Source organism: Episyrphus balteatus, chromosome 2 (assembly GCF_945859705.1).
Source record: "Episyrphus balteatus chromosome 2, idEpiBalt1.1, whole genome shotgun sequence".
Taxonomy (NCBI): Eukaryota; Metazoa; Arthropoda; class Insecta; order Diptera; family Syrphidae; genus Episyrphus; species Episyrphus balteatus.
In genome coordinates this window covers 41,917,159-41,942,708 of record NC_079135.1, presented here as the reverse complement: position 1 = coordinate 41,942,708, position 25,550 = coordinate 41,917,159, and the positions used below count along the sequence as shown (strand labels likewise).

The window sequence follows — 25,550 nt, the reverse complement described above, 5'->3', positions numbered from 1 at the left end:
TTATTCACCAAAATTTAAATGAGAAAAGAGCTGTCGGTTACCTCGCATATTGCCTGCGGCCCTATTTTGTAAAACGATTATCGTTGAAACTACTTCGTTTTCGTTGAAATGCGACTACGTATTACGATAATCGTTTTACTTCAACGATACTCGTTAATCTTTACGACTGCCATTTACCTATCAATTATCTTTCGTTTTCGTTTAGCTGTTATAATATTATTGCGTTTGCTGGTAGAATTCATGTGATCCTCAAAAAAATATTTTTTTCGGTTTAGTTTGGCCAAACGACTTTCTCGTTTTACATAGTCGCTCTTTGTCGTGGCTATCGTTTATTTAAGTATCGTTGACTTGCCGTTCGTTTCGTATTACGTTATAGACCCCCTGGAAAAAGGTTCAAAATACCATGAGTTTTCCCAACGTGAACTTGAATTCATCCCTCTATAAAACTTTGTTGTGAATTTTTTCATCCAGCCCTTATGTTTCTATGGTATGGTACATTCTAATCTTTTATTTTATATTTTTTTGTCCGTGTCAATAACGCGTTTAGTTATTTTTTTTCTTTTTATTTAAATAATTATTTTTATAAGATGCTCAAAGGCAATATGAAGGTGTAACCCTATCCAAAATATCTTCCAACGAAAGAATGCAACATCAACTTTTAATAGTAAAAATATAATTTTATTTTACACTTTTTTTCTCTGTTAAACATATACATATATATTTATGTCAGCCATAAAAAGAGAATCAAATTTTACCTTAAAAAAAAGAAAAGAAAAAAAAACAGCAGTATTTCATAATAATAAATCATCTTAAAGGTAAAAAAAAATCGTAGAAAATAAACGTCTATAGACTCTCTAAACTCTTTTTCAACAATTCCATATAAACATTTTTTTAAAATGACCTATGGCAAAGATATAAATCTGTAAGTAGTGTTTGTATGGATTTTTTATGAAAATATAAATCTAATTTTACAAACTAGAATCTTATTTATTAATTGAAAAAAAAAAAAAACAAAAACTTCACCTCGTGGCGTGAAAGATAAATTGTCCTTAAGGATTATGATTAAAAAACAAATTCCTTATAGATATTTACAAAACAAATAACTTGACACGTCTTTTGCTACATATCTGTTACATCATCGATTGGTTGTTCTTCCACTAAAAGACTCTCCAGCCGTTCCAACCGATTTCGAAAGTCCTCTTTTTCTTTTTGTGCAATTTCATATTTTCTTCGCAACTCATCGTTTTGTTTACGCAACTCAAGTAGTTGCCGGCAGATTTCGGGTATGGTCAGCAATGGAATCACTGGTGTTCGTTCTGGCAGTGTTCCTACCTTATTTGGTGACTTGGCGTAAGAAAAGCGAACATTATTCTGAGTGGAAGTGGATTGTACTGGTGGTTCGGGAGATGGAGGTGCTGCTGCAGGAGGATGAATTGTTGCTGTTTGCGTGTTTTCAATATCAGAAAAATCTTCTTGGTCACTTTCGGCAGAGACTTTGATTATATTGGGAGGCAAATCACTTTCTTCATCGTCATATTGAGGGTCATATTCGAATTCGACGAATTCTGGTTGTTCTACTTTGATTTGTGGTGCTGGAGGTTTTTGAGCTTTTATTTTTACCACTTGAGATCTATAGCAAAATAAACCAAGTTCAAAACTCTGATTATACAAATACATTTTTTTTTTTAACTCACTTGTTGATAGGAGTTGGCACGGATTTTATATTGCCATTTCCATAGATTTTTTTGAAATCATTGAGTGAAATTATTCGAATATTCTAAAAAAAAAACATAAAATTAGCAAAAGTGAACATTTCTATAATAGTGAAGTCATTACTTTTCCTGTTACATCTTTTGGCGTTGGTGTTGTAAAAGTTGGTTTTGGCTTATGAATTATGTTTGGGCGAAATTTTGTTTCTATATGTTTAGCTCCTTGTTTATTGGTTATTTTCACTAGGCCCACCGGTGTGGGTTGCGATGGCGGATTCGAAAGTAATTTGATACTATCTGTAAATGGAGTTTTACTCATTTTCTTTGCCTCATTTAGCAATAGCTTTCCACCCTCTGAAAGTACCAATTGTCGTCCATTTTGCAGGGCGGTTGTCAGAAGGTTATTCGATGTATCTTCATCATCATTCATAATTGATATGCCATGACTTTTTAAGAGATTAACAGCTGGGTTATCTTGAACTGTTGCATCTAGAATTATAATAAAAAATTCGAAAATTAAATTGATTTTTATGATTAAATTTTATTTTGTTTTTTACCTTTGTTTTCTGGTATTTCAACAATGCTGAATGCTTGAGAATGAATGCTTGCTTTATCACTTTCAGAATTTAATCGGAATCTTTTTTCTGATGGTTCATAATCATTTGTAATTCCCATAATAGAGTTAACAGCTTCATTTGTTTCTTTCTATAGCCAAAGAATAAAAGTTGAATTAATATTAGACATTAGTAGTGCATTGGAAAAGTTTTGTTGAAGTACAGAATTTTGAATTTCGAAAACATTGAAGAAAATCAAGTTAAATATTATTTCGAGGAAAGACAAACAAACTTTAATATTTAGTATGCATCTTAATTGCCTCCCAAAATTAAAAAAAATATGAAAACTCAATCTGAATTTCATCTAGGCAATTCCAATTATTAAAAAATAACAGTACCTTTAAATTGTTTATTTTTGGTACTTATGTTGTTCGTAAAGTCTGATTTTGAATCCAACTACAATGTAAACTGCCGAAACGGTTAAAACTTCTATACTACTCGGGTGCTTAGCAACTAGTTAGATAGGATCGGAAAATGTCTTTAGGGAATGTTCAGTTAAGATACGATTTTAAAAAGAAGCCTCATGCGTCCTGCAACTTAACTGAAATTAACCAACAAATTCGAAAACGATTTACTATGTACTACGATTGCGAATGTGAGCACTGGAGGCGGTGAGTATGGTTTAGTTAAGACCTGTAGAACGTTATGGAAAATGCTGTTTTGATGAAACCATAGCATATTATGAGGATGTTGTGTATTGTGGGAAGGAATTTTAGTAGGAGAGAAAAGAGCTGTTTTTTTATCTGGTGGTACTCGAAAAGGAGATTTAACTTTGAATAAAAAGATTTCATATTCGAATCTCGATAACGCACGATACCTCACTTCGTAAACAACGGTCGAATTGATCATGGAAATCAGTGTTACTGCGATGGACTGACCGGTGCACAGTCAGGCTTTTTTAAGGAGGGGAGTCGAGATGGTCGTTCTCGTAAAATATTGATCAAATACATAGTTCACAGCTGTTGAAAGCCTAGTGAGTTGTTAGAACATAAACTCAAAAAATAAAGACACATTTAATAAAATTTAAAAAGGAGTGTTACGATAAAAATTCCACTAATTGGAATGGTTAGTGAAAAAACAAGCCCATACCATAGCTCCGTTTTAAAGTATTTTAATTGTGAATTTAAGGTTTTATTCTGTATTCGGAGATAACGAAGTCGAGACGACGAATAAGCTTATGAGCCCTTGAAGAATACCAGCCTTAAGTACGTATTTCATGTCAAACAATAAATTCTTAATTCGAACATGAAATAATGGAGAAAAAATCAATGAGGTGAGAAAATGAAGTGGGTCTAATGATGAGTTCAAAGTCCAATTTTGCACAGACCTAGTACATTTATGTCGATGTCAAATTGAGATCTGTGAAATTTGGCAAGGACAAATTCTACAACTATACTATTCTTTGCCAGTGTAATTTTGACCTCAAAAGATTTATTCTATGCTGTTAAAGCTTTTTCACAATTTTTTTTCTGGAGTTAATTGATGAAATGCACTTCTGTGGATCATCAAAACAAAGGATGGTGCCCAACCTTGGGGTTGGAAGGATTTCAGTTTTCATAAGAGTCATTATCCAAGCAACATGTAAAAAAAAATTGGAACTATTTCACATTAATGCAATATGACCCACTGAGTGGCCTACTTCTGCTACAGCCCTGAATAAAATACTCGATTTCAACAAAATTGACGACATTCGAAAAGCCATATTTTGGAAGCTTAAGAGACAAACATTTTATCAACTTAGAGCCGTTATACATCATTATTGTCCACAACTAGTTCTTAAGAACTAAAATTAACAAAGAAGACAAAATTTGGGAATTTATCGGACATTCTATGCATTTTTTGACAATGATGCGTTTGAAACTTTTGTCCGAAAACTTTGGATTGTTCATTAGATCATAACCATAAACAACAAAAATCTGACAAAAATCGACAAGCTACATCAGCTACTTTTACTACATCGACGACTTTAAAATCAATAATTAAGCTCCATTTAATATTGGAAAATATTGTTTGTGGTCGTAATAATTGGAAAATAGGTACTAAAATTTTATCCGTGAGGCCCGATGTGACGGAGATATTGAAGTTTAAGATCGTTGGGACGGAGATATTGAAGTTTAAGATCGTTGATGTAGCTCGTCGAGAAAAAGGCCCCTGATGTGTAATGTACTACACATTTGATGAAATGAAAACCAAAGGGTACCGGTTTACGACTATTAAAATATACATCTTTTAAGGTAAAGTAAAGTCCAGTTTTTGTGTTTTTTTGTGTGTAAAAATAATTCCGATTAGCGGAAATATTTAGTAGGGGACAAGTAGGGCAAGCTATATAAACTCCTCAAAAAATGTTTGGAGTTTATGATATGGTTACCCCGTTAATATAATTTCGACCTTCATTGTAAAATTTCTTAAAAGAACACCACACATTCCAATGCCACCAAAAGTAACTGAAATGAATAATATTCTACCCTCTAACTCCATTGACTAGCAATCTTCGAGCCAATTTATAATTTTTTTAAGAACGGACAAAAGAGATCACAACAAAACTTTTCCAATGATCATCCGAATATAATATCCACATGCAGGATAAGGATTGATTTTTTTAATGAAATAGGAATGGGTTTTTCTAAATTTGTACAACTAATATTTTAGAAGGAATACAAGAAATGGGACTAATCTTTCTACTTCTTTTTCTTTCATACGTTACGCACTAGTTTAATCCGCTGTGTCTTCTATATATTTTCGGAGGCACAAACGAAAAACACGCGAAAAATAAAGAAAGATTATCAGAAAAATATGTAACAAAAAAAAAACAGAAATAATAAACAAGTCAAATAAACAAACCTCATGTTGTTCATTATATTTTCTGCTTTGTTGCATTTGTCTAGCAGCTTCCAATTCTTGCAAAATATCAGGTTGCTCTGTAAGTACGGCCAATGCAATTGGTGTTTTACCAAATTTAGAAATGGCCGTAACATCAGCGTTATGTTTGATTAGCAGACGAACGATTCCTTTGTGTCGTTTTTCAACTGCCCAATGAAGTGGTGTCATTCGAAGCTGAAAATAGTGGTATTTTAATGTCTTGGGAAAGATTTAACTAGAAATTGGAAAATTACCATATCTCTTGGATTAAGAGCACATTGACTTTCAACCAAAAGCTTAACAATGCGTTCATGTCCATAAAAGGCTGCCAAATGAAGAGGAGTTCGATCCACCTTGGTTCGAGCGTCCTTATTAATTCCAGTGCTAGTGAGGAGTTTACAAATCTCATAGCCGTCATTCATAGCTGCAAAGTGAATCGCCGTCATACCAAGCTACAATCAAAGACCATTTTTATGAGAAGAGGAGGCTTAAACATTGATAATTTCCAACCTACCCAATCAGAAGCAAATGGTGATCCCTTTGCTATCAATTTCTCAACACCAACGACATCGTTATCACGAGCGCATTGCAACAATTTCTTTCCCATATCCATTACGGACGCTTGGAGTCGATTGTTGCTCATGAAAACTTCCGAGTTGTCACTCATGTTGTATTGGCTGCTTCCTGAATTTGCGCGCTAAAATTCAGAAAGATTTTAGACAACTTTTCACCCAAAAATAATACAACTAAAAGAACAATTCTTACAATTTTCACTGGAAAATGTCCATGATTATGATGAAGGACACTGCTTGGTATTGTGGTGGCACTGCTGCTAGTGCCACTAGAATTGTTTACTGAATAGACTTTGCCGTCCGGTCGAATGGCTGCAATAATTTTGTTTCCAACCATTGGATAGCAATTTTGACTGTGCCTTTCCAACTATTTTATTTATATATTATTTAAATAAAATTAAAGAAATAAATATTATCCAAGAAATAAAAATTAAACAAACCAAAATGAAAACAAAATCTCATCGAATTCCTATTGTTCAGAGGTTGACATTTCTCGTTTGACAGATAGAATTCGATGGAGATCTGTCAACTTTCAGCGGAAATCTTTCAACAACAAAAATCACAAAAAGAAAAAAAATTAACTTCTATGCATTTTTTAGCGTCTTGAATTTATTTTTCAGAAAGAAATTTAAATTCTTTGAATATTGAATAGAAATTCATTATAAATCATTTATTTTCTAAAAACTTTGAATTATGTTTTGGGAGGGAAATCCTGCGCGAATTACAAAAATGAGCAACAATGGAAGAGCAAGAATAGAGTCTCTTCCAGTTCCGCCTGAATCCATAAAACGGAAGTCAGTATATTTGTTAATTATAAATTTGTTTGGGAATTTATTAATTGCATTTTTTTACTAAATCAAATATTGTATTTTAATAAAACTTTTAATGCAAAATGTACTGAAATTTTAAGTGTTTTTACTTACAATAATTTAATAGAAAATAATGTTGTCGCACAAGTAGTTTCACAGTTTGTGGTTTTTTACTTCACAAAAAATGCAAAATGCACTTTTTAATTTTGACATTTCCCGTTACAATGGCGGATTGCCTAAATTGGAGGTTTGTGTATGAGATAAATGTCGGTAATGAAGTGTTGTTGTGGAGTAATGTAGTGTCGGTATAGAGTAGGGGTACAAATATGTCCACTTTTCAAAAAAATTAATTATATTGAATTGGAATGAATACTAATTATGCCAAAAAAAGTTTAGTTAACCCATTGAATCATATTCGTAAATGTATCACAACCTGTGACTGTCTCGATGGATTTGGAGGAATTTTTTTTAAATGCCTTATTATTAGACCTTGATTTTTTTTCGAAAATCCGAAAAAAATAAATTTGTATTTTTTTACACAAATAGACAGATACGAGTTCATTGTGAACTCGTATCTGTAAGCCAAAATTTGTTTCGAGATTTTGATCCGAAAATATTTGCATTCGACTGTAAGAAAAAACAATATTTCAATTGCAATTAATTCAGCAACCAGACCTCCAAGAAAGTTTTGGGTTTCAGCTATTAATAGCGCTAATTGAGACCTTTCTATTGATATCCCATTCGATGGATTTGGAGGAATTTTTCTAAAATGCCTTATATTTAGACAAGGGGTTAACCTTGATTTCTTATCGAAAATCCAAAAAAAAATAAATTTTTTTTTTTTACATAAAAAAATAGGCCTGTTTATTGTGAACTTGTATCTGTAAACCAAAACTTGTTTCGAGACTTTGAACCGAAAAAATCCGCTTCCGAATGCAAAAAAAAATAATATTTCGATTGCAAATAATTCAGCAACCAGACCTCCAAGAAAGTTTTGGTTTTCAGCTACTAATAGCATTTAATGAGACCTTTCTATTGATATCCCATTCGATGGATTTGGAGGATTTTTTTTAAAATGCGTAATTTTTAGACAAGGGGTTAGTTAACCTTGATTTTTTATCGAAAATCAAAAAAAAAATAAATTTTTATTTTTTTACATAAAAAAATAGGCCTGTTTATTGTGAACTTGTATCTGTAAACCAAAACTTGTTTCGAGACTTTGAACCGAAAAAATCCGCTTCCGAATGCAAAAAAAAATAATATTTCGATTGCAAATAATTCAGCAACCAGACCTCCAAGAAATTTTTGGTTTTCAGCTACTAATAGCATTTAATGAGACCTTTCTATTGATATCCCATTCGATGGATTTGGAGGAATTTTTTAAAATGCCTTATTTTTAGACAAGGGGTTAACCTTGATTTTTTATCGAAAATCCGAAAAAAATAAATTTGTATTTATTAATTATTTTTTTACATAAAAAGATAGGCCTGTTCATTGTGAACTCGTATCTGTAAAGCAAAACTTGTTTCGAGACTTTGAACCGAAAATATCTGCTTCCGAATGTGGCAAAAAAAATATTTCGATTGCAAATAATTCAGCAACCAGACCTCCAAGAAAGTTTTGGTTTTCAGCTACTAATAGCATTTAATGAGACCTTTCTATTCATGGTATAAAAAGACAAGGTATGATCATTAGAGCCGCCATTTTACAAAATGGGGTAGTAAGGTTTTGACGTTTGGCATTTGGCAAAGTCAAAAGCAACAACAATTTCCAAGACAAATTTGTTTACAACAACAATTTCAATGGGCTGGGCTGTCAAAACCTTAAGTAGCCATAAGTTTTGACAGTTCTCGATACTGAGTTTTTTCTAATGATCATACCTTCTCTTTTTATACCATGCTTTCTATTGATATCCCATTCGATGGATTTGGAGGAATTTTTTTTAAAATGCCTTATTTTTAGACAAGGGGTTAACCTTGATTTTTTATCGAAAATCCAAAAAAAAAATAAATTTTTATTTTTTTACATAAAAAAATAGGCCTGTTCATTGTGAACTCGTATCTGTAAACTAAAACTTGTTTCGAGACTTTGAACCGAAAATATCTGCTTCCGAATGTTTCAAAAAAAATATTTCGATTGCAAATAATTCAGCAACCAGACCTCCAAGAAAGTTTTGGTTTTCAGCTACTAATAGCATTTAATGAGACCGTTTTATTGATATCCCATTCGATGGATTTGGAGGAATTTTTTTTAAAATGCCTTATTTTTAGACAAGGGGTTTACCTTGATCTTTAATCGAAAAATCCGAAAAAAATAAATTTTTATCTTTTTACATAAAAAGATAGGCCTGTTCATTGTGAACTCATATCTGTAAACCAAAACCAGGGGCGGACTGGCCCACCGGGCAACCGGGATTTTTCCCGGTAGGCCCTCGGGCAAGAAGAAAATTTTTAAAATCACTTGAAATTCTATTTTGTAAAAGAAAACTTTCTCATAAAATGCTCGGTTGCTAATCAATATAAACATATTGTAGCCTCGTATAAATCTTTCGAGGTCCACAGAATTATTTTTGTGGCCCTTTTATTAAATGTAGGCCCCCTATAGATCTTTGAAGGCCCACCGAACTTTGTTTGTGGCCCTTTAGTCAATGTAGGCCTCCTTTCGATCTTTCAAGGTTCACAGAATTATGCTTGTGGCCCTCTATACATCTTTGAAGGCCCACCGAATTTTGTTTGTTGCCCTTTCATTAAATGTAGGCCCCCTATAGATATTTGAAGGCCCACCGAATTTTGTTTGTGGCCCTTTAGTCAATGTAGGCCCTCTTTCGATCTTTCAAGGTTCACAGAATAATGCTTGTGGCCCTTTTAGTAAATGTAGGGGGCCTCCTATTGATCTTCCGAGGTCCACAGAATTATGTTTGTGGACCTTTTATTAAATGTAGGCCCCCTATAGATCTTTGGAGGCCCACCGAACTTTGTTTGTGGCCCTTTAGTCAATGTAGGCCTCCTTTCGATCTTTCAAGGTTCACAGAATTATGGTTGTGGCCCTTTTAGTAAATGTAGGCCCCCTATAGATCTTTGAAGGTCCACCGAATTTTGTTTGTGGCCCTTTAGTCAATGTAAGCCTCCTATTTATCTTTCGAGGTCCAAAGAATAATTTTTGTGGCCCTTTAGTCAATGTAGGCCTCCTATGAATCTTTTACAATAATAATATAACTTCTCTTATTTTAATTTTAATTTTAAAGGATGCACATATCGATAGAAAATTTATTTATCTTCAAAACATTACTTGGTAAAAATTTTCAAATTCAGCTTGGTTTTCAAGTTATAAAGATAAAGATAGACAAAAACCCAAAAAGTAACAAAAAGGGTCGAAAATATTGATAGTCACAAAATCCATAGATTTTGAAGAAAGGTATTTTGTTATCTTTTCCAAAAAACGTTCTACACATGCAAAATTTAAAACGATGAGGATTCGAAAGATTTTGATTTTTTCTTTCAGTAAGAAATTTTATGGTCAAAAATTTACTTTTAAAATCTTTTTATACATTGCTCTTAAACATCTGGAGTGACCCAAAAAAATATTTTAGTGTTTGTTGCTTATTTATTCAGCTATCAGGGCCGGTTTTTCTGTTCAGATTGGTCGTTTATTACTCAAGATATTGCCCGAACTATGCTGGGAAAAAACAACGACAAAAAACTGAGAAATTATGTCTCGAAAACGTATCCGTTGTAATTTCTTCTAAAGTAATTTCCGAGACCCTTAGGTCAAAGCACGTAAGAAAATAAAATGCACTACTGCGTCGCACTTACTTGCTCTTGTAGTTAAAAGTATCTTTATCTTAAATATCTATTGGAAATTTAAGATTTTGTTAAGTTCCGAGAAAAAAAAAATAAAAAAAAATATAAAGTTAAAAAATTAAATTTAAAATAGAAACTTTTTTTAAATTTTGTTTTGCATTTTACACTTTAAAATGACAAGAAATACCTATCTGTAAATTTTTATTTAAATTGGCTTTATGCTTTGATGAAATATAGAAACCTAAAAAATATGACAATTTTTGCAAAAACGACAACGCCATATTTCCGTTTTCCGAATTTTTTGAGAAAAACTAAAAATACAGTTTTGTTAGTATCCAAAAGACTATTACGTACACAAAATTTCGAGGGCCGTTTTCGAGAAAATTGCGATACCTCCAAAACGGTATATTGAAAAAAAAAACGGGTCTTTGGAACTAGGTAAAAATCATCTGTACCAAGTTTCAAGGAAATCCATCTTCCATCTACCCGTTTACGCCCTAGCTCGTAGGACAGACCGACGACGGACGGCATGACGAAACCCACTTTTTTGATCTTCTCCATCATGGTAATGTTGGTTTTGATTAAAACCTCAATTTTTTTCTACACGAAACCATCACTTGCCCTATAGAGCAAGTAAAAATAGTGCGATTGAGTGTCCATTTTGGCTGTAAACCAGTGCAATTAGAAGTGTTATAGTTTCAAAAGTTTGTGAAATATATTAAATAAAATACACTACTGGGGTCCCACGCACTTGCCCTTATGCCGAAAGTAACTCTGATGTTAAAGAATTTTACTGAACAAAATTAGGGAAAATTAAAATTTGATATTATTAAGGAATTCTATAAGTAGTCAAAATAAATAAAATCTGTTTTTGTAATTAAAAGATCATTTAAAACGGTGTTTATTAAATGATCTTTTACACAAAACTAAGTACCTATGCTATTTCATATCTTCCATGAAAAGGAACCTTCAGAAAAAAATTTCGAAAATCGTTAAAGCCGTTTTATAAAAAAATAATTTTTTATATATAAAATTTTTCTAACATTTTTCAAAAAATATAGTTGGTATGCCATTTATAAGAAATAAAAAACGAAATTTCGATAAAATTTATCAACCCGTTTTGAAAAAATCGATTTTTCAAAAGACAGGTAGGTACCGTTAGTTTTGGCCCTAAAAAAATTTCAATTTGTCCTCCAGGAAATCACCCAAAAAATAATAACTACCAAGTTTGAAAAAAATCGCTCCATTAGTTTAGGCTATAACTCGTGGTACTTAAAGACGTACAGACAGACCAGAATAGCGGGACCCACTTTTTTAGCATACTCTATCATCTTAATGTCATGTCTGATTGTTATCTCAATTCCGATTAAGGATTAACTTGCCCTATAGTGCTATAGTACCAATATCGCAAATAAAAATGTCAATTTGTCCCCACCTTTCGAGACAAACCGGGACCAGTTATAAAATTGAATAGCCACGGAATTCGTTAGAACATCATTTTTAGATAATTTTATTGTGAATAAAACTGTCTTTGGCCATTTTTGGTTAAAATGAGTAAAAATGGAGCTATTAAATATAAATGGTACCAACCTCTTTTCCAAGATGGCGGCTGCTTTCGACATCCTACCATCCCAAAAAAATTGACTTTTATGATAAGGACATTCATACAAATACATTCCACGAAAAAAATTTAGTCCTGCGAAAAATGCGATTTGATTTAGGTACTAATTTACCTGGGCTATAATATCATTCTAAAACGTTGTGTTGAGATCAAATAATAATAATAACATTCCACATTAGTCAAACAAATTAAGATAAAGGTTTTTTCGATTTGTATTTGTATTTTTGGAAGAGGTGGACAATTATGAAAAGTGACATTCGATATATTGATATATAAAGGCCTTATATTAGATATATAAAGAATACATATTTTCTTTTGACTAAACTGAAAGTAACACCCACTTAACGTTTTAAAATGAATGTTATATAACTTAGCCCTGTAAATTTTTTTTTATTTTCAATCACTCAAATAAATTGATCCGCCTGTCACGTAAAAACGTGAAAAAACTTAGTATCAAGAAAAAGTTTCTACATATCAACTTTTCTTTTTAAAAATTTTAAAAGTGAATTATGTATTTGTGGCCCTTTTCCTTAAAGTCCCGGGAGGCCCTTTGACCCCCAGTCCGCCCCTGACCAAAACTTGTTTCGAGACTTTGAACCGAAAATATCTGCTTCCGAATGTGGCAAAACAAATATTTTGATTGCAAATAATTCAGCAACCAGACCTCCAAGAAAGTTTTGGTTTTCAGCTTTGAATAGCGCTTAATGAGACCTTTCTATTGATATCCCATTCGATGGATTTGGAGGAATTTTTTTTAAAATGCCTTATTTTTAGACAATGGGTTTACCTTGATCTTTTATCGAAAAATCCGAAAAAAATAAATTTTTATTTTTTTACATAAAAAGATAGGCCTGTTCATTGTGAACTCGTATCTGTAAACTAAAACTTGTTTCGAGACTTTGAACCGAAAATATCTGCTTCCGAATGTTTCAAAAAAAATATTTCGATTGCAAATAATTCAGCAACCAGACCTCCAAGAAAGTTTTGGTTTTCAGCTACTAATAGCATTTAATGAGACCTTTCTATTGATATCCAATTCGATGGATTTGGAGGATTTTTTTTAATGTCTTATTTTTAGACAAGGGGTTAACCTTGATTTCTTATCGAAAATCCAAAAAAAAAAATAAATTTTTATTTTTTACATAAAAAGAAAGGCCTGTTCATTGTGAACTCGTATCTGTAAACCAAAACTTGTTTCGAGACTTTGAACCGAAAATATCTGCTTCCGAATGTGGCAAAAAAAATATTTCGATTGCAAATAATTCAGCACCCAGACCTCCAAGAATGTTTTGGTTTTCAGCTATGAATAGAACTTTAAACCTTTCTTTTGATGTTTCACTGGATACATTTTTTAAAATGCATTTTCCACAAGTGGTACCTATTATTTTTGAAAAAAAAAGTATTTTATTTTTCCACATACAAACTCATATCAAACTCAAAAAACAATATTTGTATTGCAAATAACTGCAACCAGACACTTTAGAAGAACTTTTGGATTGCATTTGGAGGAAATTTTTGAAAAGCATTTTTTTCGTAAATTTGAATTGCAAAATAATAATTTTATTACCAAAAATTTATACGAAAATTTTGTAAAATATTGTTGAATAAAACAAATGGAACTTTAGTTTAAATTCATTATATTTCTTGTTTCAGTCGTATATAATATAATATCGATTATAACATACACCTATGTTTTCCTTTTTAATTTTAACTTTTCTTATTTTTCTTAATTTTAAAATCATCCTACTATTTTTGTTGTTAATTTATGTAACTGATTTTTTTTGTTCTATTTCGTTTTTTTAATAACATTGTGTGATTAGGAAACACAAAAAAGTATAAATAGGTAGGTAGTAGGTATTTATTTCTTTGATTTTTGTGTTGCTATAAAGAAGTAGACAGAGGGATTGCAATAAATTCGATAGTGCTAAATTTATGTAGATGATTTTTAAACAATAATTTAGCACTCATGACAGGATCGCTTTTGAAAATCTAATATTTTTTGTCTACTTTTGTTGAACAATATTTTTTTATTAACTTCTAAGAATTTTTTTTTTTTTGGCAAGTAGGAGTACTTTTATTTTTATATTTTTTGTTTCTATTTGGCAACTTAGTAGTGTGAAATTGACTGGAAACCAACCATTCTTTGTTTTGTTCTTGTATTTCAAATATTTGATTTTTTTTATTAATTTTTTTTTTTGTTATTTTAATTTCTATTTTAAAAATTAATTTAAAGCTTATTCTATTTTCTATATAAATTAACTCATTAGTTTATTGCCGTTTAATAGTTTTTTTGTTTGCTAATCAAATTTAATTTTATATTTACATTTTAAATTATAAACTGGGGAAATGCTTTATAAGCTTTCTTGATTTTTTGTTTAGTATTATTTATTGTAGATTTTTTTTTATGCATTTTTAAATTACATTTATTTTATATTGTTTTTTTTTTTTATTTAAAATTTACTTATTTTTTGTTCTATATAATGTAAGTGATTTTTGTAGTTCTACATAATTTTTAGTATACAGTTTTAATGTTGTTAATATTTGTATTATGTTTCTTTTTATTTAATGTTGTATAGTTTATGTAGTGTATAATTTTAATTAGTAATTACTTTTTATCTTATAATTGTATAAAGAACGGGTAAAGTGTTGCGCTTCAATTACAGGCAGTTGTTTTTTTCTTTTTATTTTACTTTGCTTTTAATTTAGTTTTAATTTTTATCAAAAGAGAGAATCAATTCAGAGATTGATTATATTATTTTTAATTTATAGAGATTTGAAAGAAATTTAAGGGTTTAGAAAAATATTTTTTTTTAACACTTGTGCTAAAAAGACAGACATTTAGGTTTAGGTTTAGTTTTATTTTTTTTTAATTTTAATTTCGAAATATTGCTTATATCTTACAAATTATGGATTCTACAGTTTTGAGATGATTATATGCAAAGTATGTTCTTTTTTTTGTTTATGTATATTTTTATCTTATTTTATTCAATATATAAATTGTTTAAATTGTTTTTTTTTTCTTCAAATATTAGAGGGTAGATAGTTCAGGTTTTGATCTCTATGTTTCAATAAACCACCAATTGTTTGTTTGTTTGTTTTTTTTTTTTTTTGGCTTATAGGGATGTATCATTTTTGAGGAGATTCATTTTTGAAAACAATTTTATTTGATTTTTACAAAAATGTAAACTTGTTGACTTGAACAAATTTTCTTAAAAAAAATCATTTCTGTTCCAATCATAGATACAATTTCTTCAGAGAAATATCTATTACAAGTGATCTTGGGTGAGTATTAATATTAAATACCCTCTTAGCAATAGGTATACTGTAAGATTTTTGAAAAAATGTTGGGGATGATTTAAGAGAATTTCCAATCGAATCTTTAATTAAACATTGACCAGCAGCTAGAGAAGTAAAACTTTAGAAAAGGACCTTCCAATAAAGCATTTAAACCCACATAGGGAAGATAAGGCCACTATAGAGAAGATAAATATCTGTGCGGAGTTATCATGAAAAATACAACAAACAAACGTACCAAAAATCAGAATCCGTGCTCGTAGGAAATGGATGGTTCGTTTGTTGTCACTAAAATAGCTAACGATTGCAGTTTTTTCCGTCTACAAAAATTGTTTGAAGTTTGTCTTATGGCCAGTTTCTAGGTGACAGTGGGTACTATCGTGAATTTCCAGGGGAGTATCGTTTCCGTTTTTTTTCGGAATGCCACCAGAGTAGATGTCAAGAAGAGTGGGTGAGAGAAAGCAGATTTTTTTTAAATCGAAAACAACAGATCCTAGGATCAGTCGATCAGTCCCTATTTAAGGAACCCTATGGACCCTGAAGATTTTGGATTAACTAAAAAACCATTGCATTAGCTCCATACTATGTTCTATTTTGTTGAGTATTAAATGCTAAAAAAAGGCTTAAAAGTGGTATAATTATATAAAATAAATTGACCAATTTGACCACGAAATAAAACAAGTCTACGTTTTCATTAGGCATTGAAATTGGAAAATCATATTATATCACCATCTTACGACCCACCTTAAGCCTGCATAAATTTAGCTTTGATATGAGCTACATATTTTTAATATTAAAAAACAATTGTTGCTTATTTTAAGCAAGGTAATCCAGCAACAAAAGTAATTTCCTACAGAACAATACCTCTTAATCCACATATTTTTTTTTTTTGGAATCATTGCTACTGAAAATGTTAAAGTTATCGAAGAAAGAAAACTTATTCCAAATCATCTGACTAAACTTTCACACAAACCTTCTATGATAAACTAAAAAGAAAAGGACAAAATCAAAAAAGCATTGCAAAACCTCTTGAATGGTTGCTTACATTGTATAATCTACTCAGACCGATTTTAATAGCGCTTTTCATTGCAAATCAAAAACCCTGATCTTTTTCAAAGAAAATCATGCTGATGGACTTTTCTTTAGTCCATCATCCAAATCTTAACCATATTTCTGTTTCCTTATTAATTCTGAATTTTATATTACTGCAATTAATACAACAAGAAAAGGACTTACAAAATGTACTGTACATGTTACTGTATAAATATTCTGATTTATTTATAAAAAAAATTATCAATACTTACTTCAAGATATAAAATCCAATAGCATACGAAATCGTTCAAAAAGTCAAAAATAAAGCTCTTTAAGGATAAGTAAATGATTCCTTGTATAGAAAATAGCGGATTACACCGAGACCTTAAGATAGATATGGTAACAGAAATGGCTAAAACACATTTTGTGTTTTACCATGAAATAGAGTCCATTTTAAGTAAATGAAATAATTTTAGAAAAACAAAGCCTCATCTTCTGTTACTCAGAAAGCTAGATGAAAATATAAACACTACCAATATCCCTCTCCTAAATTTGATACATACAAATTGATTTTTATGATTTTCTTCTGCAGAAAATAATGTTGCCCAACATCATTTACAATGAAAACAAAAAAAACAATGAAAACAAGTGAAATAATTTTATCAAGATTCCATTTCATCAACCAAAAGGCTAATACAAAATCTCCTCTATTGATTTTTTTGCTATCACCAAAAAGTGTAAAAAACAATAAAGAAAAGTGCCGGCCAAAAATAATAATTCAACTCAATAATTAAAAAAATTAAATTTGAATTTATTTATAATAATTTTGTTTGTTTTGTTTAAATTAAATTAACATTAAATAAAATATTTGTTCCTTCAGGTTAATCTTAAATTTATCAACAAAAATATTAATTATGTATTTTTATTAATTATTATAAGAACTTAAATATTATTAAAAAAAAACAAAAACATTTTTCTTCCCTTAACAAATAAGTCATAAAAATGTTCCCATTAAATTTTTCGATAAATTCTATTTCTTCATCCAGGAGTCAATAGAAAACAGAAATATAAAAGAAAAACCTTTAGCTCTGGTTTAAGAAAAAAATATTAAAAAGAAATTTAAAAACAAAATACAACTTAATTAAATGTTAACTTTACAACTATACAAAATAAAATAAATAGATAATAATAAAAAAGGGAAAAAACAAATTTAGAAGTACAAAGAAATAAAATGTTAATAAAAATTGTATATTGTTGGTTTGTTTGTTTTGCTTATTGTTTTTGTTTTGTGCTTAATTAATTAACAATAGAATATATATTTATACTTTTTTTTTATAACACATAAATTATACAATTAACATAATGTTTTTTTTTTTTTTTAATTTATTTTTCAATTTTTATTCTCTCTTAATTGACACACAATTTTAAAAATCTTCAGAACTATGTATAATAATATGTATGTTTTTTTTTTGTTGGAGCTATTTTTGTGTATAAATAAAAATCGAGTTCGACTCTATTTTTTTCATTTTACAATATTTGCATATCATTCTTTTAGGATGATGAACCTGAAAAGTCTTTTGTTTTATTCTTTCCCAATGCCGGACTACTTTGCGAAGAACTATCTGAATTGAAAATAATCACACTCGGATTGTGTGTTGGAGATTGATTAGGCGTCGAATTTGTACTCTTCGATTTCCTAAACCAATTGCCTATCCGACGACGTCCCAGCGAGCCAGTATTATATTCATAACCTTCTTTCGAGTTAATTTGTCGAGACTTCTTTGGCAGAGTATCGCTGTATTTTTGTTGCTTTGCCGGAGATTCAGGTGACTTTTCATCATAGATATTCTCTTTCCAATTTAATTGTACACTGCTATAGTGATTCTCTCCGGCGGATGTTGGCGTAAGAATTGTTGTCGTAGTCATTGCTTCATAGTCACTATGATATTCGCGATCTGACAAATTATCATCTTCTTCGCCAGCCAACTCGGATATGAAAAGATTCTTTCCACAAAATTGTCGTTCCAAAGCCAGAGTGCTGAGGAAACGTTTTTTACGATTTGCACTTCGAAAACTGAAGTCAAACCATTTATTTCGAGATTCACAATAGATTCGCAGAGCATTCTTAACAGTGGCACCAAATATTTTACCATCAGGTAAATTCAAAATGCGACAATTGTCTAAAAATATTCGACCTTTATAGATGAAATGATTACGCTTGAGAATGTCCTTTTTGCAGTAAATCAATTGATGGTCGAAAAGAAACAGTGTGTAGGTATTGTTCCAGAGATTCGGTGAGACACGAGTTGCATCGATTTGGGTGAAGTAACGAGTACTATGGAAATGTAATGGTGGTCCGGTGAAATTTTCAAAACTTGATTGATGGCGGGCTAAGTTTTCACTATGCCGTTTTCCTAAAAGAAAAAATAAGAATTAATAAAATAAATGATCATTTGATGATGAAATGAGAGTCTTACCTTCATTGACAGCTTCGGTGACCTTTTTCATAGCTTTTAAAGCTGCTTCAAGCATTTCTTTCGAATCAACTATATCCAATAGACTAGCATCGATTTCATCGATGGACGAATCACCATTCTCATTGCCATTGTTATAGGAATTTTTAATTAGCTCAGCCAAATGGAGTGGATAACGACAAATTCTTTGAATTGGAGCAAGTAAATGGGCGGACAATGGTAATTCAGCAAGATTTTCAGCTTGTCGACAACTAGAAAAGAACAAAAATTCAATTTATAAAGTTCTCGAATAATGAGTGAAAGTTTTTAGATTCTTACTTTTCTAAAACAACTTTAGCTTCCTTGCTGCGTGCATAAGTCTCTAGCTCTATAAGTGCACGTGGATAAGAATTGCAATATGTTGAATACACCAAAAATCCAGATTGCTAAATTAAGAAACAAAAAAAAAACCATTAAAATTGATTTAAAATTCAAAAATCTTTTTAAAAAAAACTTACATGTCGTAAAAACACTTGTGCAATACGATCCATTTCAATGCCACGTCTTAAAGAATCAAGAAAACTCTGCTGAAACTTCCAAATATTTTCAATATTGGAAAATATCAAATTCAGACTTTCAGTTGAGAATATATCAATACGTTTTCTCATTGCTGGGAGGTAACTAAAAAGAGACACACAAATTCAACTCACATTTCAATCATCATCATCAAAATTAAAATCTTACCCAGTACACAGAGATCCCAATAATTTAACATAATTTATCTCAGTTTCAAGGAGTTCTTTGACAGCATTATTTCGAAGGCAGGCATTTTCTAATTGAATTTTCTTTGGACTGGCATCGGGCGATGGATGATCCACAACAATTGTGGTCACATTATTTGGACTTATGCTGCATGTGGCTGCTACAAGAGTATCATCGAGCGATGGTGAAGTGAGTTTACGTTGGCGATAAGTGAAAGTGCCATCAGATTCAGGAAATTGAATGGGTCGTACAAAATCTTTGGGAAACCAACCCAATTGTGGCTCGAAGAGGGTCTCAACGACTGCATCACTTTTTATTCGACCATACCACCAGGGTCCGACTTCTTTGCGGAGTATTTCGACTAGATTGCCACGTACAAGGGCGAGTTCTTGCTGACCGGCCGGAGTAAAATTGTGCATTACTTCGGCGTACATTGGACGGTGTTGAGCTGGAAGAGTTCAAATTTCAGGGTCAAGACATGTTTTTGCAGAGATTTGTATTCAAAGTTTCGGAATCGCATAAAAACAAAAATTCACAGGGGGTCTCAAAGCAATTGACTATTCAATAAATTTTCTTACCTTCATGACAGTCAGGGTGCGATGACACACTATCGGTATCACTTTCATCGAGATCTAAAGAAAAAAAAAAAAAAAAACAACACTATTAACTCTCTGAATTGAATGAAACAATCAAAAAAAGTACAATCTCTTACCAGTTCGCGTGACTCGATCCAAGCCACTTGGCTGACTTAGTGACCTCCTTGCTGGTAACGAAGCCGGCGCCATTCGACTGTCATAGCTTTCCATTTTCTTCAATGCCTTGGCCTTGGCTGTTAATGCTGAAGTGGGTGAACTGGTCGCTTTAGCTGAATTAGCACGACGTATTCTTGACTTTGGTGTCGAAGTCAATGAGGCTCCATTAATTTCCTGTCAAGAAAAGATGAATAAATATATCCTTCATTTATGCACAAGCACACACAATCACAAACTACTTACCATTCCAGCAAAAGTCTCATCATTTTCCAATTCAATTTGAATTCCCGAATCGCCACTATTACACTTATCACGTCGATTGTATTTAGTCTTTCGACGTTCCTTACTCGAACGCCAAATTAACGGTCCAAAACGATATTTTGCAGTATTATCACTCATCTCTAATACCGGAACTGGAATCTGTTGTAATAATTGTTGTTGTTGTTGTAGACTTTGTGTATTGTTGACTGTAGTATTGGTTGATGGTGCCGATGATGAGTTGCTGCTACTATTGCTGCCACCGTTCGACTGTTTGTTGAAATTCGAAAATGTCCTTTTGAATTTCTGGAGAACACCAGCCGACGAGGCATTATTATTATTTGTTGTCGTCGATGAAGATGATGTTGTATTTGCAGCAGCCCCACGATGGCCATTCACAAGGACTGCATTAGTAGCAGCCGTTGTTGTTGACGCTGACGACGACGTCGTAAGGCTGCTGTGGGTGGCATCTTTTCCACTCACATTGTATTCATTGTGGTGGTTGTTATTCCTTGCATTGCCACCATCCAATGGGTGGTCAGAGAGTGAAGGACTAGAAACTGCACGTATTTGGCTTTGCTGCAGAATCATATGAAAAGAGAGAAAGAAAATGGTTTTTATTTACGATTTTAATGGAATTTTGCCAATGACAATGGGGATAAATGGTTGGAGTAGTAGATTTTACAAAATAAAGTACACACACACATACAGACTATTAGTCCCCCTTTTTTTTGTGTTTACTTTATCACTACGACTGGATACTGTTTGTCGATAGTGCGCGTTCATAATCCTTGGTTTGATATATAAGTTCAAGGTGTTTTTATCGGTGGAGATTGCATTGGAAAAGAAATAAGGACAACTATTATGAAACGGATTCGAGGGATTTGTTATATTACAATATATGTAGATTTCTATGGGACAATAATAATATAACCTAGAAAAATAGTGGAGCCTTAAGGGGGTGTGTTGTGTTTAGTTTGTTTTTAGATTTTTCTCTATTGTAGAGATGGTTTGTTATTATGGTGGTTGTTGAAGAAGAAACGACAACATCAACGTCATTGGAGCTTTGTGTTGCTCTGATTAAAATCATTACGTAAATTTGTTTTTCACAGTAAATTGAGAACTATATTTGGAATTTATTGAATAAGTTTTGGGTTTTATTAATAAATCTGGTAAAAAGGTTTCTGTATGCTGAGAAAATAAGACCAAAGGTGACATGGTTACTTACTATACCCCTATTGCGTCAAAGATGCATTCAAAACGATTTTAGGGCGGTTTTTTTTTAGAAATTTCCTATTCAAGCCTTCGACTGATTTATATCCCTATAAAGGTCAGGTTGAAATGGGTGACTAATCAACATAATAAAGTATACATAAAAGAAACAGATGAACGAACAGCCTATCTTCTTGTACAATGCTATTTTTATAAAGATCAAAATACTTGAACACTTTAGATTCAATATTCCCAGAAGACGATTGTTACATTCGAGTATGAATTTAGTTGAAATAAAATTATCTAGAATACATAACTGGTGAGAAGGTAAGTGTTGTTATGTTAGGCATACGAAATCAAGGAATTTTGGCTGCCAAGGCTATAAAAATATGAATGACTTTCTCCCAAACATCTTAATCTCACTAAAATTGCAGTATAGTTTTCCTCGGCAGTGCGCTTTGAAGAAAATTTTTATTGAGGATACGTTGGACGTCCTACAAAGTCTAGAATTACTATATTAATAATAACAACATATTTGAACTCTGAATTTAATTGGAAACAGAAGATTATCTATTTGAACACCAATTATTGCTCAAGAAGTCTTGAATGTAGTTGGGTTGTTCAAGATGGTGGTTTAGCAAACCGAAACGTTTGATGACCCTTTGGTCTACAAGGCGGTGTTCAAATTTGACCGTTAAGCTAAAGTAGATAGTAGGTACGCTGTAGGCATTTTCATTTTGGTAGGTAAAATGTTTACGTTGGTGAACTCCTGGACTGCAGTCATGAACATAACCTGGAAATAAATTTGCCGAAATGCCTAGAGGCACTAAATGAAAAAAATTTGGTTTCAATTTGTTCAGTTGGAACAACAAAATAGGTTGAATTTATTGATTTTCAAATAAAATAGATCTTTTTACCACCATTTTTTTTAAACCAATATTTTTTATATCTGTTCAGGCATCAAATGCTATTGTTGCATTTATTATTTATTTATTAATTTATCATTGATAAATTTGAAGAAATTGGTTCTGTTCAATGTCATGGAAGTAATATTAATCATCGTACTTATCGTTTGAGTGAATTTATTTCAACTGTCAGCCGAAGTATTGCCGAGTCACCAAGATCGTTAATTCGTCATGTCATCGTTCAGAGAGATTTTTATAAACTAAAAGATGTTTATGAATAAAATATGTGCTTCCGATAGGACGAACAAACATATCACACAGGAACGGAGTCAACGATCTTTTGAGATCCTCAAAATTTTGAAAACTTCAAAGACCGTTAGAATGCGAGAATATTATTCAAAATGAACAGCCTGCAAAGCTAGCTGAGGAGGTTACTTCCACGAAATTCTTTTTCTTTACATAATTACCTGAACCAATGCACTTTAGTTTAAAATAAATATAAAAATGGGTGTAAAGATTACAAAATGTTTATCTTTTACTTAAAGTTCTAAAAGTTCCTTCAAATTTAAAAACTCTTTAGAATACGTGGAAGAAACAGATAAGATTTTCTTGCAAAAATAAAGAAAATATTTGATAAAGTACAATTATAATTACTTTTGACACAAATTGATGCTTCCAAGAAATTGACAACGATGATAATGATGAATCTAGTACATCCAAACTCAATTTTTAGATCAGAAACGATATTAGAATTGCTTTATGTTCTTTGACCGACCAGTTATCTTTCCGATATTTGGTAGCAAGGATCACTTTGACTAATTTGTTGATGATTTTGGCCAGATATACAACGCATGTTTTTGATTTCTAGAGTCGAATGACCATTTTTGATAAAATCAATTTAGAAAATCGAATAGCTTTTAACGAGAAACCAATTTTATTTATTAAATTTATACATATAAGTGATTGGTTTCTCGAAAACGACACCAACGATTTCAATTAAGATTTCAGGGTTATTTCTTCAAGGGAATTTAAAGATTGTGGAAATACAAACTTTTAGAAAAAATCGAATGAATTTCATTTCTATCGTAAATTTCATAGGAGTCTAAATGTATAAAACATTTCAGGTCGAATTTTATATTAATTTAAGATTACAAAAAATCATGCAAGGTACAAGAGCTTAGAAACAGCAATTTTCAGTTTTATTACCCTTTATCACTTTAAGCACTATCTCAGAGGATCGAAAGTATGACATGAAATGCTCCAAAGTGTCTGTTAGATTTGTGAAATCTCAAAAACCTGAACTGGTTTGTGTTATTTCTCATTTTTATTAAAAATTTTCAAACAAATATCATCTTTTACTGCCTTGAGATTATCAAACTACAAGTCGACTATGATTGTACAAAATTTTGCAGATCGTATCGATAACTTGTGTTAATTACGATCATTTAAGATATTATGTTGGAGTGGGAGATATAAAAAAAACTAGCTAAAACACAATTTTTTTTGTACATTTCGACACTAAAACCATATACAAAAATATTGTTTACCAGAGAAATAATTTCAAGTATTGCTTTGTTTTTATTTTTTGTTCACATCATGACAACACAAAATATTTTTTAAACATAGACAGAGACACTGATAACAGCACCACGAGGGAAGAGATAAGACACATTAATGTTTGACGAAATAAAATAAAACATCTGAGAATTTTGAAATTCCAAAATTCTAAATAAAGAATTAGCATACAAATGTAGAAAGCATACCTTAATGGTATAAACTGTATCAACAGTTGTATTATCAAATTCAAGAAATCTAAGATATCCATAGGTGTCAACTCCGCGAGAGACAACCATGGTCTTAGATTGTGTGCTAAATAGATCCAATTTTTGACCGACTTATTTCCTCGATTAAAATAAAATATATTTAAATACTGAATTTAATAATAGAAATTTTGGACCAAGTAAAAAGCGTGTCTTATTAATTCTACCGATAACACAAAACTGAAAAGCTAAATAAAAATACAATATAACATGAAAAAAAAATACTTAAAACAAACTCTTATCGGGTTTTGGGGAGGCCGAAAAAAACTGAAATCGTATGACGGATTTAAAAGCTCATTACTTTTTGATTAGTTTTAATGAAATGAACTTTGTTAAGTAGGCGGCAAGTTTCGAGATATCATAAATCAAGACTGATATGTGTGTTTTATTATATATTTTGAATTCTTATGAGTTATAATTAAATTATTTGAATGACATTTATCTATGTATGTTTTTTATACTTCTCATTCTAATCGGGTTTAAATAAATACAGACATTTTCTGATAATTTTTAACATTCTCTTAAAAAATATGAGTGTTAAGAGATTGTTCTGCAGAGCGTTAGAATTTAGTTTAGTGAGATTCTGCATTTTGCTACACTGTTTATTTTGAAATGTCTGTCTTTGAACAACTTTCCATTCTAAGTAAACATCATTTTGAGTTTATTTATTCTTTTGGATGTGAGTTTCAGTTTTTTTCTTCTTAGAATTCTATTAAGACTACGTAACGAAGTGCTTAATTATTTTAAATTGTTAGTAAAACCTTTTAAGACCTGAGAGAGCTAATAACAGATAACAGCTGTGTTTTTTAGAAAAAACTTCTTGTACAAGAAAAAGAAGATTCTCTACAAAAACCACAGCTGTTAGCTGTTATAAGTTCCCTCAGGTCTACAAAGGTCTAACTATGACACAGGGGCTTGTTAAAAATTACCTAGTTCACAACTTCATATGCCGACAAGAGTCAGGGTTGCCATATGTTAAAAATTTTTTTTTATTTGAATCGAGTTTGACAAATGTAGATAATGATATTTCATGAGCAAAACTGACATAGGGTTGCCGCAATTTGTCTCCTTTCACATA

The 25,550-nt window shown here is 31.2% G+C and overlaps 2 protein-coding genes across 4 annotated transcripts in view; both read right to left on the bottom strand.

Annotated features, from left to right (window-relative positions):
- Positions 1-737: 737 nt before the first annotated feature.
- Positions 738-6,774, bottom strand: LOC129911357 (ankyrin-3). 3 transcript variants are annotated; one of them, XM_055989126.1, is made up of 10 exons: positions 6,678-6,774; positions 5,948-6,121; positions 5,697-5,879; positions 5,437-5,634; positions 5,165-5,377; positions 5,032-5,052; positions 2,267-2,414; positions 1,837-2,198; positions 1,695-1,777; positions 738-1,630 (listed from the first exon to the last, which is right to left on the bottom strand). In XM_055989126.1, exons 2-10 carry the CDS (start codon positions 6,089-6,091, stop codon positions 1,120-1,122), a joined length of 1,863 nt encoding a protein of 620 aa, XP_055845101.1. In that variant the 5' UTR covers positions 6,092-6,121; positions 6,678-6,774; the 3' UTR covers positions 738-1,119. The 3 variants fall into 3 exon arrangements, with proteins under 3 accessions (XP_055845101.1, XP_055845100.1, XP_055845102.1); XM_055989125.1 differs by lacking the exon at positions 6,678-6,774 and adding an exon at positions 6,195-6,309; XM_055989127.1 differs by lacking the exons at positions 5,032-5,052; positions 6,678-6,774 and adding an exon at positions 6,195-6,308 and having other exon boundaries at positions 741-1,630.
- Positions 6,775-15,064: 8,290 nt separating this feature from the next.
- LOC129910712 (mucin-5AC) overlaps positions 15,065-25,550 on the bottom strand; it is a 343,104-nt gene continuing 332,618 nt past the window's right edge. The window contains exons 12-19 of the mRNA XM_055988201.1: positions 20,521-21,114; positions 20,238-20,451; positions 20,104-20,157; positions 19,508-19,973; positions 19,282-19,444; positions 19,103-19,209; positions 18,788-19,035; positions 15,065-18,724 (exon numbers count right to left, since the gene is read on the bottom strand). Of these exons, the coding sequence (XP_055844176.1) occupies positions 17,862-18,724; positions 18,788-19,035; positions 19,103-19,209; positions 19,282-19,444; positions 19,508-19,973; positions 20,104-20,157; positions 20,238-20,451; positions 20,521-21,114 (2,709 nt within the window). The 3' untranslated portion in view covers positions 15,065-17,861. The remainder of the gene's footprint in view (positions 18,725-18,787; positions 19,036-19,102; positions 19,210-19,281; positions 19,445-19,507; positions 19,974-20,103; positions 20,158-20,237; positions 20,452-20,520; positions 21,115-25,550) is intronic.